The 13,082-nt window shown below is 41.8% G+C and overlaps 1 protein-coding gene across 1 annotated transcript; it reads right to left on the bottom strand.

The window, feature by feature from the left end:
- Window positions 1-11,812: 11,812 nt before the first annotated feature.
- Window positions 11,813-12,527, bottom strand: LOC130475417 (metalloproteinase inhibitor 3-like). The gene has a single exon (XM_056847192.1). The coding sequence runs from the start codon at window positions 12,506-12,508 to the stop codon at window positions 11,813-11,815; it is 696 nt and encodes a 231-aa protein (XP_056703170.1). The 5' UTR covers window positions 12,509-12,527.
- Between the last annotated feature and the right edge of the window lie 555 nt (window positions 12,528-13,082).

Raw genomic sequence — 13,082 nt, 5'->3', positions numbered from 1 at the left:
TTCTATTCTATTCTATTCTCAATATATCTAATTATCAGCATGTGGTTACTTAAATCCAGATAATATTGTTGGGGGACAATATTAGGACTTTTTATCAAATGTGCATTTACCCCCTCATTTCCCTCCTAACCCCCACCCCCCCGGAGAAAAAAGGTTTTCAAATTGGGAAGAAAGACAGCATTTCTTTGGGACCAAATATGCAATACAGCCTATTTTGCCAGTGTCTTTTCATTGTGACTATAGCAGGGTTGCCTGATGTTTCTGTACCAAAAGGCCTTGGGAATCCCCACCCCCATACTTGTACTACAGATCTGTCATTTTGTGGTTGGTGATGTGACTGAAAAGGGGAGGTTACACACAAAGAACAGGAAGAAGAGATCAAGTCTCTTTCTCTTTCCCATAAAACTATAGGAATTTTAGGGGCAGTGATTCATTTAACCAAAGGAAGCCCATATTTGGTGTCTCAAACCCAAAGTTAGAAAATACAACCATCATGTAGGTCTACCACATGCACCAGAATGAACATCTCCTCTGACAACACGCCTCTTAATGATTCCTCATTTAAGATCCAAAATTATTTCTGCTGCCACAAACCCGTCATTATGTCAATTTTCTTGCCCTAAGTTATAGGCTTCAGAAATGCCCAACTTGAAGCTGAAGTTCTAGCAAACAGGTGGTTAGGATTATGAAGGAAAGAGGGTGTTTGCCACTATTTTAAGGGTTGGTGTAATAAGCCTGTTTTTAACCCTCTATTCCTCAGGTGTATACGATGTTTCTTTATAGAGTCACCATTTCTTCCAGGACATAGAGCTATGCCAGTAGTTGTCCTAGAGAGCTTCATTCATTCACTCTCTCATGGCCTTATTGACTATTAAGAAGAGATACAGCATATGCAGTATAAAAATGCATCCAAATTTTATTACTTTGTTTATTGAAAGTCCCATCACATTGATCATATTTTACTTACACTGTGTAACCTGCCTTGAGTCTCAGTGAGAAAGATGGACTATAAATAACATAGCTAAATAATAAATCAAATAAATAATTCCCTGCCTCTTTTCCACTTTCTCCAGGGCAGTTGTTTGCTACTTGTAATATGATAACAATTCATATAATGTGCTGGATGATCACCTAGTAAGCCTAAAGGGAATCATAAGTGAAGTACTTCTGCCAACATATCTAAAAATTACAAGCTAAATATATCAGATGAGTTATCTCTCCCTCCGAGTAAATAGTTCATTTATATGGGCTAAATAAATGCAAAACAATATTAATGTTACAATCTCAATCCTTTGTTACTTCTCTGCATATGGGTTGCAGCAATAAAAACAGAAAACCAAAAGCTACATAATGACACCAAAATCTTCCCTTTCCAAGAAAAACCATATTGCATAACCGAGAGTAATTACTGTATGGTCACTGGGGATATAATTTTAGAAACAAGTATGATATGCAAGTAAATGTGACACGGGGTTTCCTGCAATATCACGTCCTGTATAACATAGCTTTTCTTGGCTTGTATAATTAGCCATAGGAATTGTATCTCTGTAATCTTTTAACCATTATTTGCAGTAGAAAGTTCCAGAGGAAGAGGTTCTGTTTACCCCTTGTCTACTCTCTTGGAATTCAGTATCTCGGACCTCCAGACAAACAGATCGGCAGCCTACTTTTAGAAAGATAGCATTGGCTCAATTCAGACAGCCCTATGAAGTCTTGTGATAGTGTCCTAATTTACACTCGGCTCTGGGGAGAAAATGACACAATCCATGCAAAAGATAGTGGATTAAATAACATTTAATACCAAGATAACCCCTACTGTCCTGTACTAGCTATAGGAGAAAAGTAACTGGGAAATCTGATCCAAAATGCCACAGGATTAAGCCAGTTGACTGACATAATTGGGCCTGTTTCTTCTGGGAAGCACAAACAGAAAAGATGAAAAATATATATATATATTTTAAGGGCTGGTTATTTCAACTTGAAAAATGAACATAAGGCTTCTTTGCTTTGCTATTCTTTTTTCCACCTCTCTCCCAGTTTTCATTTTTTTCTCAAATTCTTCCTTTACACCTTTGACTTTTCATCTCATTCCTCTGGATTACTCCCATATTTTCTTTCGTTGGCTCTTCCTTTTTCTCACTCTTTGCTTGCCTAGGTCTTTCTTCCCACCAATGGCAATCAGGAAATGTTAAAAGTATAGTAACTAAGGCTGCCAACCTCGGGGGGGGGGGTGTGGAAAATTCCCAGAATTATGACTGATCCCTGGGCTATAGATATTAGTTCCCCTAGAAAAATCTCTTCCAGAAGCTGTGATTACTTCCACCCTTTCCTAGCCCAAGACCTAGTTCTTGTACTCTGCCCTCTGATCCTAGGAATATTCCTTGGTGATATGAGGAAAATGCACATGTGTAACCTTTGTCCATCTAGATCTGGATGGGAATGAAATATAAAGGTATTATTCTGACTCACTGTTATATTTCAGAAATTATTGGGCCCTTCCACCTTTAGGCACACAAGATTTTGTACACAGACATTTTACTATATAAAAAGATAGATACATATTATACCACTTTCGAAACCTGACCTAGTATGGCTCACAAGGCCAGAGGGCAAAGTACGAGTGTGCAAAAAAATCTATATTTTTCAGATTCTGGTATATTGGAATTGAAAAATATTGGTATTCCCAATATTCCTGAATACCGGTATTTGGATTCAGGTTTTTGGGGAGGGGTGTCCAAATGTATTGGGACTATTATTTCCTAAAGGAAAACTTTCTGGGTGACTAACAGCCCATTCCTGAGATTCGTGCCGAATCTCAATAGGAGGCAGCGTGACCTGCCCACCTGCATGTGTGTAATCACGTGATTACACGCAGTCCAGAAGAACCCAGCGCACTGTGGCAGTGCAAGCTCAACAGGACTAATGTCAAGCCGGAGAATCACAGCAGAACAAAAACAAGCAAAGCAACTCCAGCAAAGAGCGGGGAAAGCTCTTGAAACTGACAGACTTGGAACTGACAGAAGCAGCCTGGCAAGCCATGGAAACCCTGGGAAGACCCAGAAACAAAGGACAAACAGAAGGGGGGGGGAGAAAAAACAGTCCAGGGAGACTGCAAACATTGGATCCCAATCTCTCCAGTTAATCCCGAATATATCTGGTATTTTTCAGGACCTTTGTTCGGTATCCTGGAAAATTCCCGAATATATTTGGGATGCCTAATATATCCAAAAAATACCAGTATGGTATATTCTATGTATATTTTCAGTTTTGTTTCACCCAAATGCACATCCCTAGTCAAGAGCACTTTGCCTACTGCCCTTCGGCATGCATTACTGACCAAGCCAGGCTTTTACATGACAAAAGAGAGGGGCAGAAATATGCTCAGCCCAGGTCTTATTGAGCTGATTCCAATGTTTCCAATTCCTTTCCATGCCCATATCTCTAGACAAGTCCAGGATTTGAGTTACCTGCAAATGATAGATCATTGTTGTTAATTTTGGCAGCAAGTTATACTTAAAAGTGTATTTGTTGGAGTGCATGCATGCATGCAAGCATATCTGTACAATCTGTGTGTGTGCATATGTGTACAATCACCTGTGTACCTAGACATTTATTTTTGTTCACTCTATCTTCAGATAATTTCAGATATCGTATATCGCCTGCCGGTAATGTTTATCATGCTTGAATTCCATGCCCCATTAGATCTATGCAACTTTCATATATCTAAGATTATCTTTCAAATGTCTTGTTTTTAATTTGAACTCAACAGCCTTGAGCAGACTATGACACAGAAATGCAGGCCAACACAGTGCTGGTAAGTGATTACTCAATTTTTATTATCTAGGCAGAACTGGGACTTGCCACCCATTTAAGACATAGATTGATCACCATGGTACAAGGAAAGCCATTATCTGCAATTAGTGTGCTGTTATCTTCAAAGTCTCACTCAATTAATCACACATTTGCTGTGACTTGCAACAATTTGCTGATCTCAGTAATGAACATGAATGTTTGCACATTAGGATGTCCTATACTGGCAGGACCAGTAGCAATTTCAATGTTTTTTTTTCTTTTTTCCTGAATGCCAAGGAAAAGCTGGAAAAATGATGGAGAATAAATATAGGCAAAAGGAAGGGAATGGAGATATTTGTCTTTTTTTTTCAGCTTGTCAGCTTGATAAACAAAGCAAAAAAAGGAAGGTAAAGAATCGTTCCCTTTTGGAGCAGCAGACACAAACCGTTCCATCTAATAATTTCAAAGCAGCAATTGTGGTCTGGAAAGATTACTGAAGTTCCTGATCATCAAAGTCCTAGACCGAATCCATCCTGCAAGGTACTCTGAGGCACACCCTTGCTGGCACAAAGTGTGGGCAGGTCAAAGACTGCTAGGAGAGAGCTGTGCAGTGCTCAAATTATAGGAAGAGCCAGAAAGGATCAGCCCCCTATCTTTTGTGACAGTCCCCTTAGATAATTGGGTTAGAAAAGTGCAGAGGGACTAAAGGCAGATTGTGGATTTCATTAGCCCCCACCACCAATTATTTATTTATTTATTCTTTTACATTATTTATAGTCCACCTTTCTCACAGGGACTCCAAGTAGATTACACATAGGTCATTAAGGCATGGCGGATTTGTCTTGCGGATCTCCCTCGAATGTAGCGATTTTCCATGGTCCTGATGCATGTCGTTCCCGGTCTGCAACTCCAATTCACTTCCAGTGTGATTTTCCCTTGTGTTTTCCCAGCCCTGTGTTGTTGCAAAATTGATTTCACTTTCACTTTAATTCCAGCTGTTTGGTCATGCATGTCAGCGTCCAGGTCAATATCTCATCAGCCCGACACACCTCTTTCATTTTTTCCCTTCCTACTGCTCCTCCCCTCCCCTTTTCTGCTGGAAATGTGTGGCTGCCATTGCTACCACCGTCCAACATTGCCCTTTCTTTGCTCATTCCCTCGTCCTTGTGGTTGTGATGCTGGTATACCAGTTACTCGGTTTAATGAATAGAAAGCATTCTGGCTTTCTGGCTGCTCTATCCTTGCCCCAGCCAAGATGGCATGCTGTCGGGGGTAATGTCTCCCGTTTCCACAGTGCCATCTTCTCACCACCATCTCCCTTTCATTAATATGTCTGGGGTTAGCATTGCATATTTGTGGGAAGGCGGAAGTTGTGTGTTGTTCTTGGATGGTGTGTTAAAGAGGCAAAAAGGATGAGATGATTGAGGGGAGCTCATTTCATGTTTGCCATGTTGTTTGTTCTTCAGGAACTGGCTTGCCCGAGGGGCACCATTTCCTGGCCTTCTATGGGTGGTTTAAAGGGAGCGGAGACAGTCAAGGGGCATGGGAAAGGCAATTCTCCACAATGGTACGCCGGCACACTGGTATGACAAAAAGGGGAGGGGATTTAAGGTACAAAATTACTGAAAAGAAAATATTCACACGTTGTTCAGGTGACTTCCTGACCACTCACAGCCAATCAAAAATAAGTGAGGGAAATGATGGCAAAACAATGCCACGCCCAGATCACCTCACCAGAGAAGATATTACAAGGAGGGTTTTGGGGGGGAAGCCAAATGAGGAAAAAATATTTATGGGGAAACCTGTCAAAGGATCCACATCTGAGCTGTTAAGTACCACTTGAAAATGTTATTAATTTTGCTGAAATATTGGTACGCCGGCATATCGGACTGCCCCCCAAAAAAAATTAATAGGGAGGAAGCCACCCACAGCCAATCAGATAGCACTGACGAAAATGACGGTGACACCCACCACCACTCCCACCATATCCCATGTTATCCCCAAGACCAAATGCTCAAGTTGCACAAATGGTGTGGGATAGGGAACCCCATGCATTTAATTTCCTCAACACGGAATAAAATGGTGTGAGATAGGAGAGGGATAAACCAATGACATCCTAGCCATGTGTTAATGGCCATCGTGAGTCAGTGGCCATTAACGCATGGCTGCTTTCCCCCTCTTTTCTCCCAGGAATGCAGCGAATTGGTGAGGTCCCCACGCTTCACCCACATGCGCGTTGAACCCTCCCCCTTTTGCTGTATCCCTGTCAGAAACCTTAAAACCGGTTTCTATTCATTCCTATGGAGGAAGGGGTGACCCCTTCCAGACCCCATAACTCTGGACCCCCTAACCCAATCTTAACCAAACTTGGATGTTCTTGCAAGGAGAGTCCCTTCCTGCTACCCTGAAAATCTGGACCTCTACCTGCAAAATTCTCCCTCAGAGCCACGAAAAGCCGCAAAATTGGTTTAGTGGGTTTAAATGGCCGAATTTTTTGGGAATCCCGAATTTAAAGCCAAATTCCCACCTTTACCGGTATAGGGGAATTCGGCATTTGAATTCCCCCCCCCAAAAAAAAAAATCAAGAGCCCTAGCTACTGCTTGGTAGTACTAAGTTATTGCAAGTACTTGTCAAAGGCCATAAACCAGCCTCTGTGGCTGAGACCTTTTGTCTCTCAGATCTCCCCACCTGGGGCGTCTGATGAATAGGGGAGAGAAGGGAGTCTTCCTGTTCTTCCTCAACTCTCCTCCCACTCCAGCACACCCTCCTCAGCCCTCTTCCTCTCCCCACATGAACAGTTAGATTGGAGTCCAGTAGACCAACACTGCAGACTAACATGGCTATCCTCTGAAACTATCCTTTTATGAAGACAGCTGTGAAGATGGATGCTTTCAGAGTTCTTCCCCCATGTCCCAAGATGCCACCACTAAGCAGCGGGGTTGGCAGGCAGAGGCTCCTTAAAAGGCCCAATATCTCTGGTGAATCAGGAAGTGCTTTAAAGGGCCCATGGCTGCAAGTTAAGCAATGGTGTTCCAAACTGCAGCTGCCCAAAGGAGCATCCTCATGGAAATAGTTCATACGCTGAGCTGCAAATAATCAAATTAGTTCTTAAGTAATATATATACAGATATGCATCACACCCTAACCTGTATAACCAGGCTAGCCCAATCTTGTCAGGTCTGAGAAGCTAAGCAGTGTTGGCCCTGGTCAATATTTGGATGGGAGACCGCTAAGGATTACCAGGGTTGTAATTCAGAAGCAGGCAATGGTGGAACCACCTCTGAACATCTCTTGCCTTGAAAACCCTATGTGGTCTCCATAAATTGGCTGTGACTTGATGGCAAAAGAAAAATCATTCTAAACTTGAATATTTGAAAAGCAGGTTATGGGGATACAACTGGAAGCAGAAGAGATATGAAAAGATTTTCAATTGATAACTCAAATGTCTGCCTTGCTACATATCAAGGAACAAGGGCAACTGCAAAATGGTGAACTTTGAATTAAGTTTATGATATAAGATAGTTTTGAGAGATTTTTTTTACAGAAGACTAGATTTTGTTTGAACTTTAATTGCAGAATAATATATCACTTACATTTGATTATGTGGGTGAGACAGAGAGAGATTACAAGAGTATTTCACAGCATTTGGAGGAAGGTTAATGGCAATTACTGCAATGAGCGCTAATCCAAACTATGGCAGAGGCCAATGTTTCTATTGGGCTTCTAGAAACATTGGCCTCTGCCATAGTTTGGATTAGCGCTCATTGATTTCCAGACATCTCACCCTTATCACAACATCATCACTTCGTGTCTTATTAGCTTGTTCCTTCTTTCTTTACTACCCATTTTGGGCACCTCTAATGTTGATATAATGCAGGCTCTTTCTCTTTTCCAGTTATGAACAGTTTCCATAGTGGAAAGGGAAGCCAGTGACTCAGTTCACCTCTTGATCATTTCCACACAGAAGAGCCTCTAACAGTGCAATCCTAAACAGAGTCCTAAGCCCCTTGAAGTCAAATGAATCGCGCTGTAAATTTGATACTTGTCTTCCTGGAAAGCTAGGCACTGGGGGCGAGTGAGTCATCAGCGTTGTCCTACTGTTCCAGCAGCCTCGGACTCAGGCAGAAGTGGTTACAGCACCCTCATGTAACTAATGAAACAGTAGGAAGTCCAGTTTTGTTTTTGAGAGGCTTTGCTTATAGTGATTTCCTAGAAAAGCAGAAAAATGTAGCATGTTTGTGTTTCCATGTAAACCGGCACAAGGAAATCCACAGACACCATATGTGGTTGGGAAATAGTAGGTGTTTTTTATCCCCATGTCTGCATAATCTCTTGCCTTTGGTATGCAGTAAACATTCCACATGTTTAAAGGAACCTCCTACACAGCTATAGTAAGTACATTCTTAAACTGAAAGATCTGTCTTTCCACGAACAGCACCAAAATAAATCTGCTGATTGAAATAAATCATCCAATCTGCAAGTAAATATGTTGATATTTTACGTGCACTGTATCATCTGCAGTCGGCACATGTACACACAGAATTACAGAATTAGTGGTGAATGGGGGTAAAATGTTTTCAAGTACTCCATATCTGACATCCGTTTTTGCTCACTTTCATCTGGGGGTGGGGGATTAAAACCACCAGTTAGTAAAACAAGAGAAACAGTCGTGCCAAAGGACAGGGGGACAGTAAAGGAGACACTTCTAAATTCTAATAGGATTATACATCTGAACAGTGTTTGAATTAAAGTAACTAGCTCAGTCTTTGGCTATGAGGCAAGATCCTTCATGCCCAGACAACCCAAATTATCCAGCTCGAGAAGGGCAAAGCAAATGCATGTCACAATGGTTTTGGTTTAAAACAAAAAGCAGACTTGTGAAGCTGCAGTTTTGTGGGGAGGAGCATCACCAACCATAATGCAATTAGACTTTAGCAGCAAGATGAAGCCACATAGAGGAGGGCAAGTAAGGTATAATTGACACACATACAGGAGACGGGGACTCTTTAGAAGTCTGTTTTGCACTGTGCATGAACCAAGAATCTGCCTTTATAACACACAGAGGGTTTTTTGTTTTGTTTTTTGACCCTGCCCAAAGCTGAAGAAATGTACACAGGTCATGCTATTTACGGAAAATAAAAGAGATGTAAAGCTTTAATGTATTACCCCCATCCCCCAGCTCTTTAAAGCAGGGGTGGGGAACCTTTTTTCTGACAAGGGCCATTCGGATATTTATAACATCATTTGTGGGCCATACAAAATTATCAACTTAAAAATTAGCCTGCTATATTTGGTCAAACATTTAGCCAAGGGGCACGACTGGAGACGACTCTGAGTGTCTGCCACATAGAGCGACTCGCTTTTGAGCTCTGCTGACCCCAGCTGGGCCCAAGAGATTCAGGCAGGGCAGCATCCTTCTGAGCTAGAGATCTGCCAGGACCCATGAAGGGCCAGACCAAATGATTTTGCGGGCCTTATATGGCCCCCGGGCCTGACGTTCCCCACCCCTGCTTTAAAGGATGCATTTTTTTTAAATAGAAAGTTTAATTTTAAAAAATAATAACTATTTTCAAAATTGTATCTATGATAATAGACTGAGTATCATCCCCTTTTGTTTTTGTTTTTAAGTCAACTCAACTCAACCCCCCTTCATTCCTCCAGAAAGAACAGGTTTCCAGACCTGGTCCTCACTGTCCACTTTGTATTCTTGAGTCTTTTAATTCCATGTTATCAGTTTTCATATAACCTGGCTCAAATCATCTAACATGCTCAGATGTCAGGATACATTTTGTTTAACACCAGTTTTATAATATCTTATTGCATACTATCTCCTGCCTAATTCTGAACCTGGCCTTCAACATGTGGATCCAAAAATCTGCTCTGCAGGGCCAGGTGCAGAGACAAAGTTGTTTTTGCTAACCTAAGGAAAGCTGGACAAAACTGGGGGGTGGGAGACCCAACCAAAAAATTGTCAGTGTCCACAGGTGCCACATGGGAGATCACTATGCTAGACTATTGCTACAAGAGGGAATTAAACTTTTTTAAAAAAGTATAACATATGTTTTATTTTTTTATTAAGAGATTTTTATATTATATTTTCCCATTATAAATACAAACAAATCATTCAGTCTACAGAAAAGATGGGACAGCCAGCTTCTAAATCCATATCGCCAGAAGGCATAAGGAGTCTCTGGCCACTGATCTGCTTAACCATGTCTGAAGGAACACATCACAACATCCCCCAGAAATGATCCTTTAGCAGCCTAGAGCTTTAGGAAATGCATCTCTCTGAGTATGTGGAACTGAGTTTATATATTCCCTCCCCATCTTGTCTGTGCAGGTGCTGTGGCTTTCACTATGCATTCTGATACAAACCATTTCTGAGGGGAAATTACCACCCCCTCCCAGGAACCACCTAACAATGTAATATTGTGAAAAGCCACCAGTGCCCCCCCACCCCATCCCTGTGTGATAAAACTCATATTTTACCATTCTCTGAAAAGTCCAAAAAAGTGGATGTTTTTCAGTGTGTTTGGTTTGCCTACCACCTCGGGGCCTTTTCACAAGACCATTTTATCATATAAATATTGATAGGGGCATTGTCATTGGCATGGGGCTCCTTCAATCTCAAAAGTAGTTGTGTGACTGAAGTAGAGTGGGGGGGAAGGGCAACACATAGGCCTTTTATGCATGGCTGTTTCCCTCACAGTCACCCTTCCAACAATTTCGGGTCTTTGTTTCGCATGCTGTTTCTGACTGTCAGAGGTTGCCTCGCTCTTCCTCTGCCTTTCCCTGTGTTTTGCCTGCGTTTTCAAATATCGAGATAAAACAGGTCCCTTAAAAAGCGGGCAAAATGTGGGGAAATGCAGGGAGAGAGCAAGGAAACCTCTGACGGTCAGAAACAAAGATCCAAAGTTGTTAGAGGGGTGATGGCGAGGGAAACAGCCATGCATAAAAGACCAAAGTGTGGCGAATAAATACAGATTATTACCACTAGTGTCGAAACATTGACATTCCAACATCTTTTAGAATTAAACAAGAATAAAATAATAAGCAGTGACTTGGAATGTATGATTGCTCCTTTTAAGCAAAAGAATCAAACCTTTCATTGGTTATAGCATGAAACAGTTCCATGTCCTGTCAAAAACGGCTTATGTCATCACATCTATATACATCTTCGTTCAAAAAAACACTATTTTGGCAGCTAATTTCTTAGCCCTAATTCACACCTTTTATCCTCTTTCTCTGGTGCTCTCCTTGTCCCTGTATCCAGGTAGCTGTATGTTTCTTTCATTTTGTATTAATATGTTTACATTTATTTGACTTTTTCTAGATGTTGAAAAGGCAAATCTGCAGCCAGACTAAAACACAAAAAGTGTAGAGCTGATTTGGTTCTCAATAGGTCTCCTTGTTTGCAACTAGAAGACAAATTACCTCCTTTCATTGGAGCTGGTTTTTTACAAGCTCTTGTTTATGCTCTGTGCAAATCCAGAGCTACATGGAACGCATTTGGCACATGGCAGGCATTTGGCACATGGCAGGCATTTTGATATGGGGCTTCTAATGTACATGACAACTGGATTCTCCCACTGCTCTGTCCAGTACAAACATCGTAACTTTCTTGTCCTCTCTCAGGCATGTGGCTTGTTCTCAAATTGTGAATTCTGACTGGTTTCATTTTGTCTACATGCTGAACCCATGAATGAAGAAGCGGTTTAGGAAGCAAGATGAGAGGGGCTGGAATTGTGGTTCAAAACCCAGCTAGGAAATTTTTGAGATTTTTGTTTTCTTACAAAAATGTAGATTGTATTGCTATACAGATAATGAGAGCAAACAGTCCTTTATTTATCTGGTGTGTAAAAACAAATTCCCAGACAAATGTCTTGTAAACAAAACAGGTGATAGCAATTCTTTTTAAAGTGATTTAAAACAACAATCAATTAAGACAGCAACGTTTTTTTAAACAAAGTTTGAAGTGCAAAATTTTTCAAGAAACAGGCATTAATATCATAGTTTTCGTCATGATCTGATACAAGTTAGCATCCAAAGAATGCTCAGCCACATGGGACAGAAGAAACAAGAAGAAAGGTTGGGTGTCCAGGAGTCTGTCACATCGGAGATGGCCATATCAGCTCTGTGCCAGCTGCAATTACCTTCCTTCTGCTGGATGCAGGCAAAATACTTTGACTGGGGCCCTGAATGGTCAAAGCCGGAGAGCATGTCTCTCCACAAGCATTCATTCTTGGAGGTCTCAGCACAGGGAAGGGGGTAGCAGCGATTAATCTTGCAGCCACAGCCTCGGTTATAATGATGGTCCAGTCCTTTGCGTTGGGCTAGGGTCAGTTGATCCCATTTTTTGTTTAATTCGCACAGCCAAGTGTAAACCTTTCCATCATGTACTTGGCCTGTAATCAAATACTGGTATTTGTTGACTTCAAGCTTAGCCTCCCAACTGCCCCTTGTGTAGATGTACTGAACATGCGGCATCTTTTCAAAACCTTTGTACATCTTCATTTGTTCAACAGTATATTGCATTTCCCTAAAAGCTCTATCTTTCATAAGCTTCTTGTCCACTACTTTGGCTCGGATAACATTGTCCGACGTGCAGAAAGCAACTTGGGGGTGATTGCAAAGGCACCTGCAGGCTTCCGCCACCAAGTCGCTCAAGCTCCAGCTGCCCAGCAGCACCAAAAGACTCAGCACCCACCCAGACATGCTGCTAGATGCTCCTGCTCCAGAGTTGTGCAAGGACAGGAAAGGCCAAGGGAGGAGGAGGATTGTTTCCAAACCAAAAATGTGGCAGCTTCTGCAGCCTCTCCTTACTCACTGTCCTGCTCGGGGTGGTTGCCAGGTGGTTGTGTGCTGTCTTCTTGCAGGACTTCTTGGCCTTCTGGTGCGGGCGGGCGTGTCCAGAGGGAATTAAACTATTGTATCTGAACTAGCACATTTTCCTTCAGGCCCTGGTTAAAGATTCACCTTTGTCTTTCAAAACACTCTTTGGGAGTTAAAGTCTTTTATTGGTTGGGTGGGGAAGCCAGAAGAAGGGATATAAAACTGGCAGGATGAAGCTCTGAACACCTTTCCCACAAATTGAGGTGAGGCAGCGTCGTTTCCTGAGTTGCCCATAAAACTTCTAGTACACTGGGTAGTAACTTCTGATTCATGTGTACCGTGACACAAAGCACCTTTTCATCAGCTTCCTTCTAGAGAATTGCTATCTCCAGGTCACAGCGGTATTTGGGCACTCTGCTGCAAGCCTCTCACGGTATTTCCAAATTGTTAACACAGT

The sequence above is a fragment of the Euleptes europaea genome, chromosome 1 (assembly GCF_029931775.1).
Source record: "Euleptes europaea isolate rEulEur1 chromosome 1, rEulEur1.hap1, whole genome shotgun sequence".
Taxonomy (NCBI): Eukaryota; Metazoa; Chordata; class Lepidosauria; order Squamata; family Sphaerodactylidae; genus Euleptes; species Euleptes europaea.
The sequence above is the reverse complement of the archived record's forward strand: the minus strand, read 5'-3'. Positions and strand labels throughout refer to the sequence as shown.

Coding starts and splice junctions, on each gene's coding strand:
- LOC130475417 (XM_056847192.1), bottom strand. CDS start 12,508: ATGTCTGGGTGGGTGCTGAGTCTTTTGGTGCTGCTGGGCAGCTGGAGC.